Here is a 13,385-nt window from a genome sequence, read left to right on the forward strand (position 1 = left end):
TGTATTGCTTATTTGGCATACTTCTTAACATTACAGAAGACCATGCTTAATTAATAGGTTAAAGAGAGATTGATCGGATACGGGCGGGAAGTAGTTACAGGAAGAGCGGAACTCATTAAATAGGGGGGAGTTGTTGACGCAGAAAGTGGCATCGCTGGAAGTGCAGGATAGTTCACTGGTGCAGGTGTAGGTGCCGCAGATGCAGGATAGCCCATTGCAGCAGGTGCCGTAGGGGCCAACGGTGGAGGAATGCTCGTTGATGCGGGCATAGATGCCGGTGGTAAGGGATAGCCCATCGGTGATGGTGTAGACGCAGAAGGTGCAGAGTAGCCTATTTGAGAAGGTGTAGCCATAGGAGGTGCAGCGTAACTCATCGGTGCGGATGGGAGTGAAAAGGAGTCGGGGAAGCGACCATCGGGGCAGACGCTGGGGCAGGAGCTGCGGTGTAACCCATTGGCATTTGCATAGTTGTTGGAGGTAAAGGATAACTCATCGCTGCCGGTGTACTCATGGTGGACATAGTGGATGGAGTTGCAAGCTAGCCCATTGATGCAGCAGCCATAACTGGAGGTGAAGCATAGATTGCTGGTGTTGCCGTGGTTGATGGAGGTGCAGCATACCCCATCGGTGTGGGTGTGGCTGCCGAAGGTGCGGGATAGCCTGTTAGTGCCGGTGTAGTTAACGGTGGAGCAGAGTAGCTCATTGATAAAGGTGAAAGTGCCATAGGTGCAGCCGGAAGTGGCATTGGTGGGGGATTACCCATAGTTGTAGGTGCTGACGGTACTGAACTTGTAGGATAGCCCATTGGCGGAAACATAGCTGCCGGGGGTGCAGGATATCCCATTGAAGCGAGTGAAGGTAAGGAAGGTGCTGGTGAGGGTAGCGAAGGTGGGGAATAGGTCATGGGGGCCAGGGTAGGAAGTTGAGCCATATAATAATTCATAGCCGCCGGAGTAGCATAACTGGTTGTGACCGCGGCAGGTGGTGCCGGAGTGGTATAGCTCATCGTACCAGCAACATTGTAGCTTGTTGGCGTACTGGAAGTCGGATAACTCATTGGCACAGTGGTAGGTGTGGTAGCGGCGGAATACATCGGCATTGCAGGAGCAGGTGTCATAGGACCGGGATGAGCCATGGCTGCTGCTGTGGGGAAGGTCATCGACGGCGAGGAAGGTGTTGGGAAACCCATTAGAGCGGGCGCAGAATTCGTTACGGTTGCAAATGCCTGAAATGGAACTGTTTTTGGAATTCATATTGCGAATCGCAAAAAAAAAACGTTTGTTTTAAATCTTTAAGCTTCGGAAGAGATGGCTAGGTGAACCACTTTTGTAAACAGTGAAAAATAATACCTTGAGGATTGCAATTGTTGAGAACGGCGCATAACTGGCTTGGTTGAGGAAGCATTGGCAAAAATTGTCTACCTCTTGTGTCTTCAGCAATGTTAAGGCGGGAAACTGGCGAGATTTCTTCTTCCAGTGTTTCCGTTAGAGGAACAAAACTATTATCACCAGTTTCTTTGAGCTGAGCTCGAACTGAACACAATACTACCAAGAAAATTACTGTGAACCTGTAAAAGAGAACAACAATGCAATTACTGGAAATTACATTTAAATTCACATCAAATAAGAAAGTTAAATTACGTTTGTTGTTTCATCCTGGAGAAGAGTTTGATTTCTTGCTGTTCTGTTGTTACTGAGCTCAACTCGGTGGGTGATGGCAAAAATCAGACTACCAGGCATTTATACACCTTCCAGACCAAATGGTCCAAGCCCTGCCAAAGGTTGCAATAATTACCTTTATCAATTGGAAAGTAATAGCTGAACTGGTTCTAGGAAATCACTTGTGGATCTCATTAGGCACTAGCATGATCGTCTGAATGATGTTCCGTGCAAACCCCAATAGCGCGAGGAAAATAATCGCAATTCGCAGTGGCTTTCCATTCCCAAGCAATGAATTCTTATTCTCATGGGTCTAGATTAAAATGACATTATGTACTCGTTAACTAATGATATCGCAGCTAAGCCTTTTGAATCGAAGTTCTTTGCTTGAAAGGTTTCCAGCTGATGTTATGAAGCCACGGAAAAGTTTAAGCAAAACTGAGGTAAATCGTTGGCTCGTCGTGAGTATTTTTTTTTTTTTTTCGTATTTATAAGCAATTTTTTCATCTACACAAAGAAGAGCGGAACATACCCGATTGAAATTAACGAACGACTATGGTTCAAATGCTAGTTAGCTTTATGGGTTTCGTTTTCATTTCAGGTAAATGTGTACTTACCAGCTAGTTCATAAATATGCAAATTAAGCTGATGCTAATTAAGCAAAAGTGTAATGACATTTTTTTTTTTACTAGGCCCAAACAGTGTTTTGGGTTGCTGAAATAGCAAGCCAATTTGGCAACTGACTCATAGGACTGGGACCGGCATTCCAACCTGTTAAAGCATTCAGAGTTAACAGTTCAGATCCATCAAGTGCAACTATAAAGTAATCAATATTAACATTCATTGAAAATTTAAATTTTTACTTTCTGGTAGTAATCCGGATTTCTCCTAACATTCGTAAAGTTTCACACGATATTAACAAGTTGTCAACATTACTCAATTCACATACGGAATTTACTGCAGCTTAAGGTAAAAAATTTTCAATAGAGAAGGAGAAGAGTATGTTTCTTCCACGTTGCAACCCTCGATAAAATTCAGTTTGCAGGCAAAGAAAATTCTAAAAAGCATATCCACACAATCCCAAGCACATAAAAAACATAAAAATGAACTTAAAACGAAATTTAATGCTGAAAATATTTTTTGCCATTTTTGCAATTTATATCGACAGCCGTCAAAACCGGCGTTGCGTTAGTGGAGTAAGCTAGTGTAAAAATGACACAGTGGCAAAACGTCACGATAAGACAACGTAAAACTCATCGATAAGAACCCACCGATTAGAACCCGCCCTTGTACAGCCTGAAACACTGTTACATCGGTGCTCTTTGCCGGAATTCTTCATAGGAGTGACTAGTGGCACCACTTACATGTACTGTTACATCTAGGGAAATGAAAGGCTGGAATTACAATAACGATCAATTCAATTGTTTAATTTTTTAAAAATCGGGTTGAGTGATGCATTAGCTATCTGAGATTCAACCAGGGGGTGCTCCCTACGAAGGTGCATCCCAGATCACTATCAGATACGAAATGTACGATCTTTGAGGGGGATGCACCCTGTGAGACGATGGCACACGAATGCTGCGGCGTGACTTGGCACTAGGTACCACCCACCTACCGCTTAGTTCGTCTTGGCTGCCTCACAGAGCCCGTATCCGTTTTAAACCTCTTCAAACTCAGTGTCACTCAACCCTACATTAAATGGAATAATAATACAAATCTTTTATACTGTTACATAGATAGTTCAACCATCGCTGACAAAAAGCTACGGTTCGTAATGGCGTCCTTGGACCTTTAATGTTAAATTTCGCCAACGAGATCAACTATTTTGACAAAACTTGACATAGCTTATACGATAACAGTCAGAATGGATCGAAGGTGAGTAAGCTCTGCCGAAAAATAATTACACTAAACTGGTGATAAATGTTTAAACCATTAATTTATTTCAGAATGTTTTCGTCCCACATATTTATCTTGCAATTAGAGTTAGAAAAAATGCACCATGAATTTCTCAATGTGTGGCGTATTCGTACTTTTGCAAAACCTGCAAACAACATTGAGGCGTCATCAGGATTAGAAAAAAAATTTGGTCACCTTATTTGGGTATCTTAGTATTTGCTTTCCATAATGTTCTTTTGGTTCTCCGGTTTGCCCTTGTTTGCCATTGTGTACATAGGAAATAAGAAAACAAAATCACCGACTTCAGCGTAAGGCACTCAATCTTGACAGTTGAGAAAAATCTAAGTGATAGGTGATTAGGCAAAAATCGGGTACAATTTCTTCAAAAGATATACCATTACTTACCTTAACTGTTGATTACCATTGTTATTGTTGATTGATAAACTTTTATTCGGGTTCATCCCAGATGATTCAACAGTTTATTATTACAGTTTGACGTACATACCGAAACTCACTTCTTTTCTGTGGCCTTGTTTACCCTTGGCTTATGATAACCCTGAAACAGATCATGCCTCTGCGGAGAAGAATGGAGAGGATGAAAGGAGGAGAAAGATGAAAGAGAAGATTGGTCAGGTTGGTCGGAACGAAGACGCCGGTTGCTTCTTTCATGGTTTTCTTTTCATGGTGCTGTTTACATATATTGCGTAGTTTACTAGAAATATTCACGAATGATGACATTGATTTGATTTTTTTAAAATGAATAACAATAGCTAATAATAAAAAGATTTGCAGCTGTTAAATGGTTATTACATGGTTGTTAATATTAGTAATTGTTCAATATTAATCGGACTCTGCCTCGCGTCAATTGGGGATCGCTTCCGCCAATCGGATGAGATATTTGGATCTTCAGAGTGTAGGACAGTCTGCATCTTTTGGAGTAAGTCAATTGTGGCATTCCAAACAAAGCTAGTCGATATTTAATGCTCATTGAAAATATTGCTATAGCCTTGCATCGCTTGGATAAACTGGCTGGCTACCAAATGTCCACCGCCCTATACGCTTCTACCATATTAGTAGCTGCACAACCGCTTCGAGGATCTAACAGCCTAAGACAAACACTAGATCTCTGAAGCACCGCTAATTATCTCTGCCCACATCCATCACGTCCACTAACTATAGCGGAGTGTATAAACAAAGTTGATGTACAGTTAAACGAACGCCTTCTTTAAAAGACATTGGCTCGTTCTTCATGATCAACCTGTGCCTGGTGGCAATAGCCACGCAGTTCTGCGAGACGAAGAAGCGCGAAATAGCGCGGATGCGGCTGGAACGGGCGCGCTACCTGTGGTAACCTAGACTAGCGTGGTTACCTCGTATTGTGAACAGATAGCTAAGATGAAAGGGAGGCGAACTAAGTCTGACCTTGCTGCGTTTATTTGCGATTTTCAACTGGCGTCCCTCGACCACTAGCAGGCCCTGTTGCCATGTCTCTGCTATTGGTCTTGGGTTACTACATTTCTCCCCACTTTGATTTAGTAGGACTCAACATATTATTGTTATTTATTTTTTTTTTTTTTTTTTTTAACATTTCTGCATTACATGGTTTCGAGACTATGTTTGTTTTTCAATACAGCTGCACCCGGTTAAATTTGACAGCGGTCACATTTCACAAATACTAGGGAGATACAGACGATTGGGAGGTTTCTTGGGCTCCTATTACTTCTTCTTCCCCTGAATTCCTTTCCCTACGTAATGGAGTGGATCTGGGCGTTTTCTTGGGCGTGTTCCTCGTCTTTGGGGAATGACGATCTCCTGTCGGTCATCGTCTTCATCCGACGGTAAGGGAGGAATGTTGTCCGCATTCGTCCATCCATGGAAATTTTCTTCATTTTCCTTCAGCGTCTCTACCGGCTCGCTTGGTGGCTCTATGGTTTCGTCCAGTGGCGACAAGCAGCGTGAACTTGAACTGCCCGATTCCTCTCTTTCCTTGTCTTCAGCTTCGGCTTGGCTGTTATTTTTACTAGTGGTGGCTGGAACTTCCTCATCGGTGAACGTTGCAGGGTCGCCGCAGCCAAATTGACGAAAGAACGAACTGTTTCGGGTTAATTGTTTGCCTCGACCGTTTGCCGTTACCATGCTGCCCTTTTTGTTTGAGACCGTCAGCTTGTTAGGGAAGTATGGTGGTTCCATTTTGTTTCTGAGTCTGCTATTGTTTCGCAATAAGACGACGTCACCCACATTTATGGTCGAAGGTGTGCGAGTGCGTTTGCTATTTGCGTAGTCAGCCATTTTCTTTTTTATTTCGTTGTCTCGAAGGCGGGCTTGACGATGATGATCCCCTTGATCGTCAGCGCTTGTTTTTGGAAGTTCCGGTAGTAGGATTTTTAATTCCCTATTGAACAACAGTTTTGCGGGAGAGAACCCCGTTACCGTGTGAGGGGTAGCTCTGTAGCTCAGCAGAAAGCGGTCTAGGCCGTACTTCCAGTTTTTTCCTTCTACTGTGGCTGTTCTAACCATCTTGTTTAGTGGCTGCATTATGCGTTCAACCTCGCCGTTTGCCGGTGCCCATACCGGTGTAACTCGACGAAGGCGAATTCCCATTTTATCCATGTATGCGGCGAACTCAGCAATGTTGAATGGAGGTCCATTATCAGATCTGATCACTTCAGGGACTCCATGTTGAGAGAAGATACGTTCTAACTTCGAGATGGTATTTCTTGCTGACGTGGATTGAACAAGGTGTACTTCAGGATACCGCGAGTAGTCGTCGATGACAACAAAGACTTCTTCGTCTGTCGGGAGCGTATCAAAATCCATGCTGAGTTGAGTCCACGGAGCAGAAGGCATCGGAGATGTGATCACTGGCTCTTTAGTGTGTGATTTTGTGCTTGCTTGGCAGGGGAGGCATCTTTTGGCTGTTTGTTCGACTAGTTTGTTGACCCCTGGGAACCAAATTTTACTGCGGACTAGTGCCTTGGTCTTCGACTCCCCTTGGTGACCTTGGTGAGCTAGCTGTACTGCTTTTTGTTGGAGCTGTTTTGGGATGCAGATTTTGTTGTTTTTTAGAAGTATTTTCCCGTCACTGCCCACCGATAACTGCTCCTTGCATTTGTAGTAAGGGGATGTCTTTAGTGCGCCCCAGTTGGCCGTTTTGACTACTTTTATAACTTGCGAGATCTCAGAGTCTGTTTTTGATGCCTCTTCTACTTCGGACAGTGTCACGTACTTTGGTAGGGATGATACTACAATGAAGTTTACATGTTGTTCAGCCGATGTGGTGGCAACTGCGTTTTGATTGTTGTCTAGTGGATGTCGAGATAGATAATCCGCTGGGTTTGTGGCTCCTGGCGTGTGTTGCACTGTCACATTGTAGGGTACAAGTTTTAGACTCCAACGCTCCAAGCGGGTGTTGCGGTGGGACATACTATTGTTGAAAAAGCTAACCAATGGTTTGTGGTCACTTAGCACTGTGACCGGTTGTCCAAAAACGTATATGTGGAAGTGTTGGCATCCCCACAGCACAGCAAGCGCCTCTCTTTCAAGTTGGGAGTATCTTTGTTCAGTTGGGGACAATGACTTGCTCGCAAAAGCGATTATGTGGCTGGTGTTATCATTTTTCCGTTGAGTGAGGATTGCTGCTAGACCTATTGGACTGGCATCCACGATGATCTCCGATGGTAGGTTCGTGTCGAAGTAGGCGAGAATCGGTTTCTTTGCCAGCATTTCTTTCACTTTGCTCACAGCTTGTTCACAGTCGGTTGTCCACTTGTACACTGCATCTTTCTTTGTTAGCTCTCTAAGTGGAGCCGTGATGTCGGCAAATCCCGGAACAAATCTTCGAACATAATTCGCCATCCCTAGAAAACTTCGCACGGCCTCACATGATTCCGGTCTGCTAAGCGACGTCACTGCTTCGATTTTGGTAGGATCTGCTTGAATTCCACTTTTGGAAAAGATGAAGCCAAAAAACTTGACTTTGTCTTGACGAAACCGGCATTTTGCTGCATTCAAGGTTACGTTGAGACTGTTTAGTCTCGATAACACTGAGTGAAGACGTTTTTCATGTTCCTCTTTATCTTTTCCCCAAACCAATATATCGTCACTGACGTTTAGGGTACCTTCCAATCCAATAAGTGTTTGTCGTATTGCATTCTGGAATACTTCGGCGGCGGAGTTCACTCCAAAAAAGAGACGTTTGTAGCGCCACAGTCCGACGTGGGTGGAGAAAGTTGTGATGAATCGACTAGCTTCATCTAGCTCTAGCTGGTGATAGCCATGAGCGAGATCTAGAGCTGAGAACATAGCTGCTCCGTTTAGATCTGAAAGGATGTCATCGAGCGTGGGGGTTGTATGGCGCTCCCTCTGGATTGCTTTGTTGGCTTGTTTCATATCCACACATATTCGGATTTTGGTTTTGTCGTGCGGCTTTGTGACAACGACTACAGGCGACACCCACGGTGTGGGACCTTCTACCGGTTCAATTATGTCCATTTCTACTAGATGTTGGAGTTCCAGTTCAGTTGCCTTGCGGAGGTGTAGTGGGATTCGTCGATGGGTATTTGCAACGGGAGTGACAGAAGTGTCGATGTGTAGCTTGACGGTAAAGTTTTTAAGTTTTCCTATACGTTTGAATAATCCAGGAAACTTGAGTTGCTCTTCCGTGACGTTTGAGTTTTCCGGCCGTTCACTGATGGCGTTGGCCATGTTCAGAATCCCGAGGTGTGCTGCTAGTTTGCCGCTCAGTAGGTTCCCATTATCACCCGGGCAAACGAAGACTGTGCTGTTGACAGAGCACTTGTCATATGAGACCGTGAAATCAAGCTTGCCTAGCAGTGGCAGAGGTTGTGTGGCTCCATAGGTAAAAATTTTGACGGTTGTTGGGGTTAGTGGTGGACTTCCCAGGCTACTATGTGCCTCTTGATCCAGGAGCGTGACTGTTGAACCTGAGTCTGCGATGACCGACACATGGACATTGTTGATGCATACGGTGTACAACGAGTTCTTTAGACCTTGGGCTGTTACTTGATAGGTTACCTCTTCTTCAGACTCTGAGTCGAGCACTTCCTTGACATTGACGTGTTGAGCTTGGTTCTGGATGTCTTGCTTCCAGGCTGACGGGTGAAATGTCTTGGTTTGTTGTTTGAGAGCACTGCGCTTGTTGGGTTTGTCTCCCTTGTCCACTTGGTTTGGTCTCTCTCGTCGAGTTGAACGGCAGAGCTGTTCAAAGTGGTGTATGTTCAGGCAGTTTTGGCACTGATGAAACCGGGCTGGGCACAAAGACAACTGGGTGTGGAAGTTTCCCCCACAGAAACTGCAAGTGCGATTTTCCGAGGGTTGTGTAGTTTTCCGATTGTAGGTCTTGTGCTGATGTTGGTTGCGAGTTGAATGTTTGTGCTGTAGCGCAAAGACAGCTTGCTCTGTCTCCTTTTCCATGACGTCGGCCTGGTTAGCGGCCGCTTCGAGAGCTCTGGCTTTGTTCAACGCCATCTCCAGCGTCATGGCTGGTTTTTCTAGTATTTTTCTTCGCAGATCAGTAGAAGTGCAACCAATTGTTAACTGTGCCTTGACTTCTCTGTCTTTGTCTGGAAAGTTGCAATACCTAGCTATTTGTTGCAATCGTGTGTGATATGCGTCGATAGTCTCACCGATGTGTTGTCTTGCCTGACGGAAAGTGAAGATCTCGAAGTCAGTGTTGACTCTGGGGATAAAGTGGTCATTCAGAGCTCGTAATGCCGCTTCATAAGCTGTTTCGTTAATGGCAGCGTCGTTGGCTGTGGCCTGAACTTTTACTCTAATTGTCGAGTCCAAAGTTTCAAAAATCTCAAATACTTTTTCGCCACCATAGTGGATAAGTAATGCCTTTTTACGTGCATCATCTGTGATGTTTAGAGCGGCTAAAAAATTGACGAATCGATTCACCCATTTTGACCAACGGACCCCGATTGAGGTGTGATCTTCATCCACATCAAATGGTGGAAAAGAAGGCATGGAGGTAGCCATCTTGGACACGCGATGAGAGTGGCACTTTTAGACGAATAGTGATTGTAGTTCACTTGCACTTTGATTTGTACACGGAAGAGGAAAGTTCGAAAAGAAAAAAAAAATACCTCGTCGCCAATGTGGTAACCTAGACTAGCGTGGTTACCTCGTATTGTGAACAGATAGCTAAGATGAAAGGGAGGCGAACTAAGTCTGACCTTGCTGCGTTTATTTGCGATTTTCAACTGCCGTCCCTCGACCACTAGCAGGCCCTGTTGCCATGTCTCTGCTATTGGTCTTGGGTTACTACAGCTACCAATCGACATCGACATTGGCCAGCACGTCGGCCAGCGAGTCTACTTCATGCTACCGGCAGATCATCAAGTACATTGCACATTTGTGGCGGAAGAGTAAGCGACGTAGAGGAGGGTGGGCGCAATTGGAACACGCGGCAATTGAAACAAAAATTCTACCACTTAAAGTACGTAAGAGATTTGGTTTAAAAAATTTGAACTAACGGGAATTAGGGTTCTACATTTTTAGAAAAAATTGGAGGCTTTAGAATTTAAAAGTTTTCGAATTATCCCAGAAAATTGTTTTTTGGCTGTCCATTTGTTGTTTTTTTGCAGACAATTTTTTCGTTTTCACACTGAAAACGATGGAGAAAATCATTAAAAAAGGTCTCCAATCATTCGTCATTCATTAAGCTATAAGTTGATCACATTAATTTTTTTCTAGTCTCTGCTTAACTTTATCACCTATAAAAATTAAAACTCCGAGAAGACCCATGGTCGGAGCAATTGGAACACCTTGTTCCAATTGCGACCCTTCCGTATGCGTGTCTCCTTTACTGTAGTCTGGCAACGGTGTTCCCTACGCAGCGTATTAGCAGAGCTCTTTTTTCAATTATTGTTTATTTTGTGTTTTATTTCGTCTGCTGGGTGGCTGGCATTTATCGTCTGCCACAATGTTTTGTGCTTTTATTTACAACGTTGACGAAAGAAATTAAATTTTAAAAATTAAATTAAGGACATTAACAACAATTATGATGTAAGGCCGGACATGCAATATTCGATTATAAAAATTTGATCTCCATACTATTAACCGTTCTTTGGATTACTAACGGTGTTCAGAACCTAATTCAGAAAACTACTAAAATTAATTAAATAATATTTATTTACTATAGAAACTTATAAAACATCTTAAAAAATAAAGATTAAAATTCTCTATATTACTGTAAAAATTCATCAAAATACGTATCCCAGATTCTGAGATATCGTCATTTTAGTTTTTTCGTAAAACCGGGAGCTCTCTTATGGGAAAACCCACGTTTCAACTGCCCAGACGCCCTGTTTCAATTGCCGAGTAGAATTGGCAATTGAAACAACTTGAGGTACCTCCGGTTTTTTACTCATAGCACACATTAAACTTTGCCGAACCCACCCAAAAAAAATACGGTTATGTAGCTGACATAACTGGCTACAAATCTATATATTTTTTACTTTACTTGGACGATTTTTGTAATCGTACGGAACAAAAATAAGTTTTGTGTTCCAACCACGCCCACCCTCCCCTATACTCCAAAGATACAGAGCCTACCGCACCCGGAAGAAGCTGCAACAGCAACGCCTAGCATTCCAATGCAAGGCTGAACAGAGAGGTAAAAGATATTAGCTGATGTCATGATAGATCCGGATCAATAACTGTACAATACAATGCGGTCCATTGTGACCGATCGTAACAGGTCTAGAGGATGTCATTCGAGTGCTAAGGGCAGCCATTTTTTCTTCTTTTTTCCAACTCTTGGGTTGTATAGGAGTCTGCCGGTGAGTTTGTCGCCGTCCGGGTCCTACACAACTCCTGCGCCCTGCTAGACAAACATTGTATGCTGCTAACAGACACTTACACCGCCAAGTTTTCGTCTCAATAGCCTATGCCAAGTGGGCTAAATTCCTGTAGGCCTATATTAAAATTTTGTAAGAATTTGCTCGCACGGAATTCTGAAAAGAGTCTCAGAGCACTAAAACCTTGACATATTGCCCATGCAGTTTCTTCATTTTCGTTCAGCCAGTCTTTTCCACAATAACATTTTATAGATTTTCACGCTTGTTACAAGGTGTAGGTTTAATCACCCTCATTTCTACAGACCAGATATTAAGTATGGCGTTTTATCAGTTCGGCCAACATGCCATTCAATAATTCGATTCATGAATTTTAAATACTAGTAGAGATGCAGGAGATGTTTGCAAAGCGTCTGATTAGTCTACAATTTACGAATTTCTTTACCTTCTATTTTTACCAATTGAAACCTGTCAAAATCGAATTTTACAACCCCACGCAGTTACGCCATACCCAGCTACCCTTCCGTACCTGAGAAGTCCTAGTCTTCTACGAGCAATTCTGTGCCACTATTGGTTCGTATTAGAACACCACAGAAGCAATGAAGTATTATGTAGCTTACTAAAATGAAGCTGCTCCGTCTTACACACTGAACCTACACCTATTTACCACAACGAAGCTTCAAAGTACTATTCTACCTCAAGCGGCCACACCACACCTGCCCCGTTTTACTGTTGCGTGTCCAGGTACTACACAAGTAGAACACTGACGAATCACTCTAAGACGCCCAAGTACTGTTTGACTGCAGACTATTGCCAAACAGAGGCTTTGCGTTATACTGCGTCACCAAGGCAGCTGAATACTTCGCCACCACCCAGCTACTACACCGAGGCTTAGATGTATTATCCCGACGCAAGCCACTACACTGACATAGCCCTGATATAGTACGAGCTTCGAAATATTTTTTTAATAGCTGGATGATGATGAAAGTACTTGTCAGTTTACTATGTATCAGTTGTTTCTTTCGCCATTGCATCATTCATTTATCACAGTCGTTCCCGATCGAAATTCTGATTTCAAAATGAGATGGCTCCTACATCAATGTTCCCGTTAATCGTTCCTGTGTAATTTCGTTTTCCTTACAATACGAATGCAGAAAATAATCGTGGCAATCTGACACCCCGGTGGCGTTCTGCATTTCTGGTATGCGTGATGTGTTATTTCATAAACGTTTACTCCAAAAATGTTTTATGTCACCCAAGCATTTATGGAAATGTAAATCCAACGAGGTTCACTGGGCTGCAGCCTTGTAGGTTTCACCCGCACAGCATTGACGGTGTTCTGGCGTATATGGTATGTGAATCGACAAATTTCATCAAAATCGCTAGCGTATCACTGTGTTTTCGTCCTGTCTGCACGTTTGGCTTGCCATGCGTCTTTGCTAAAACTCTTAGTAATAAAACTGTGTCTTTCCAACACTTGCACTCCAACTATTGCAAAAGGATTCTAAAAAATTTCTTCGTGAAGCATTTAGATTTTGGCAGATTTGTAATACTGACGTCTCACCGATTTTGCTGCAATGCAAATACTGAAAGGAAATATCTTCTTTTTTTTAGTTTTCCTTTAAATCGCTGCAGTTCGTACGAATATGCTTTTCAACCGAACTTTTTTCATTTTGATCTTTAATGCCACGGATTTAAGGTGAAGCTTTCGTCGCTCATACTTAATAAATTTCACACGGTAGTGTAAGCTTCCTTCGGCTACGTTTGCCTCCAGGAAACAGTCAGTTCTCTTCGACGGATAAAAAAAAGTTGAACAAAAATGTCTTTGTATTCAACTTAATAGAACCTGGAAAATAATATAGCCAGCAACTACAACAAGGAAAGAAGAGGCTAAAATGGAAAACTGGAAATGTTGGAAAAATCAAACAATTTGAAAACAATTTAAAATGTTCGTCGTCCTCATAAATCGTGTAAGGCAATCTTTCAAAAATTACAGTGTTTTCACCTTCGA

General features: G+C 43.0%; 1 protein-coding gene across 1 annotated transcript; it reads right to left on the minus strand.

Annotated features, from left to right (window-relative positions):
• Positions 1-538: 538 nt before the first annotated feature.
• Positions 539-1,189, minus strand: LOC130685711 (uncharacterized). The gene has a single exon (XM_057509031.2). The coding sequence runs from the start codon at positions 1,187-1,189 to the stop codon at positions 539-541; it is 651 nt and encodes a 216-aa protein (XP_057365014.2).
• Positions 1,190-13,385: the final 12,196 nt, after the last annotated feature.

This window comes from Daphnia carinata, chromosome 9, assembly GCF_022539665.2.
Source record: "Daphnia carinata strain CSIRO-1 chromosome 9, CSIRO_AGI_Dcar_HiC_V3, whole genome shotgun sequence".
NCBI lineage: Eukaryota > Metazoa > Arthropoda > Branchiopoda > Diplostraca > Daphniidae > Daphnia > Daphnia carinata.

What these genes read in the sequence shown, in the direction of transcription:
- LOC130685711 (XM_057509031.2), bottom strand. Translation starts at nt 1,189, where the DNA reads ATGGGTTTCCCAACACCTTCCTCGCCGTCGATGACCTTCCCCACAGCA.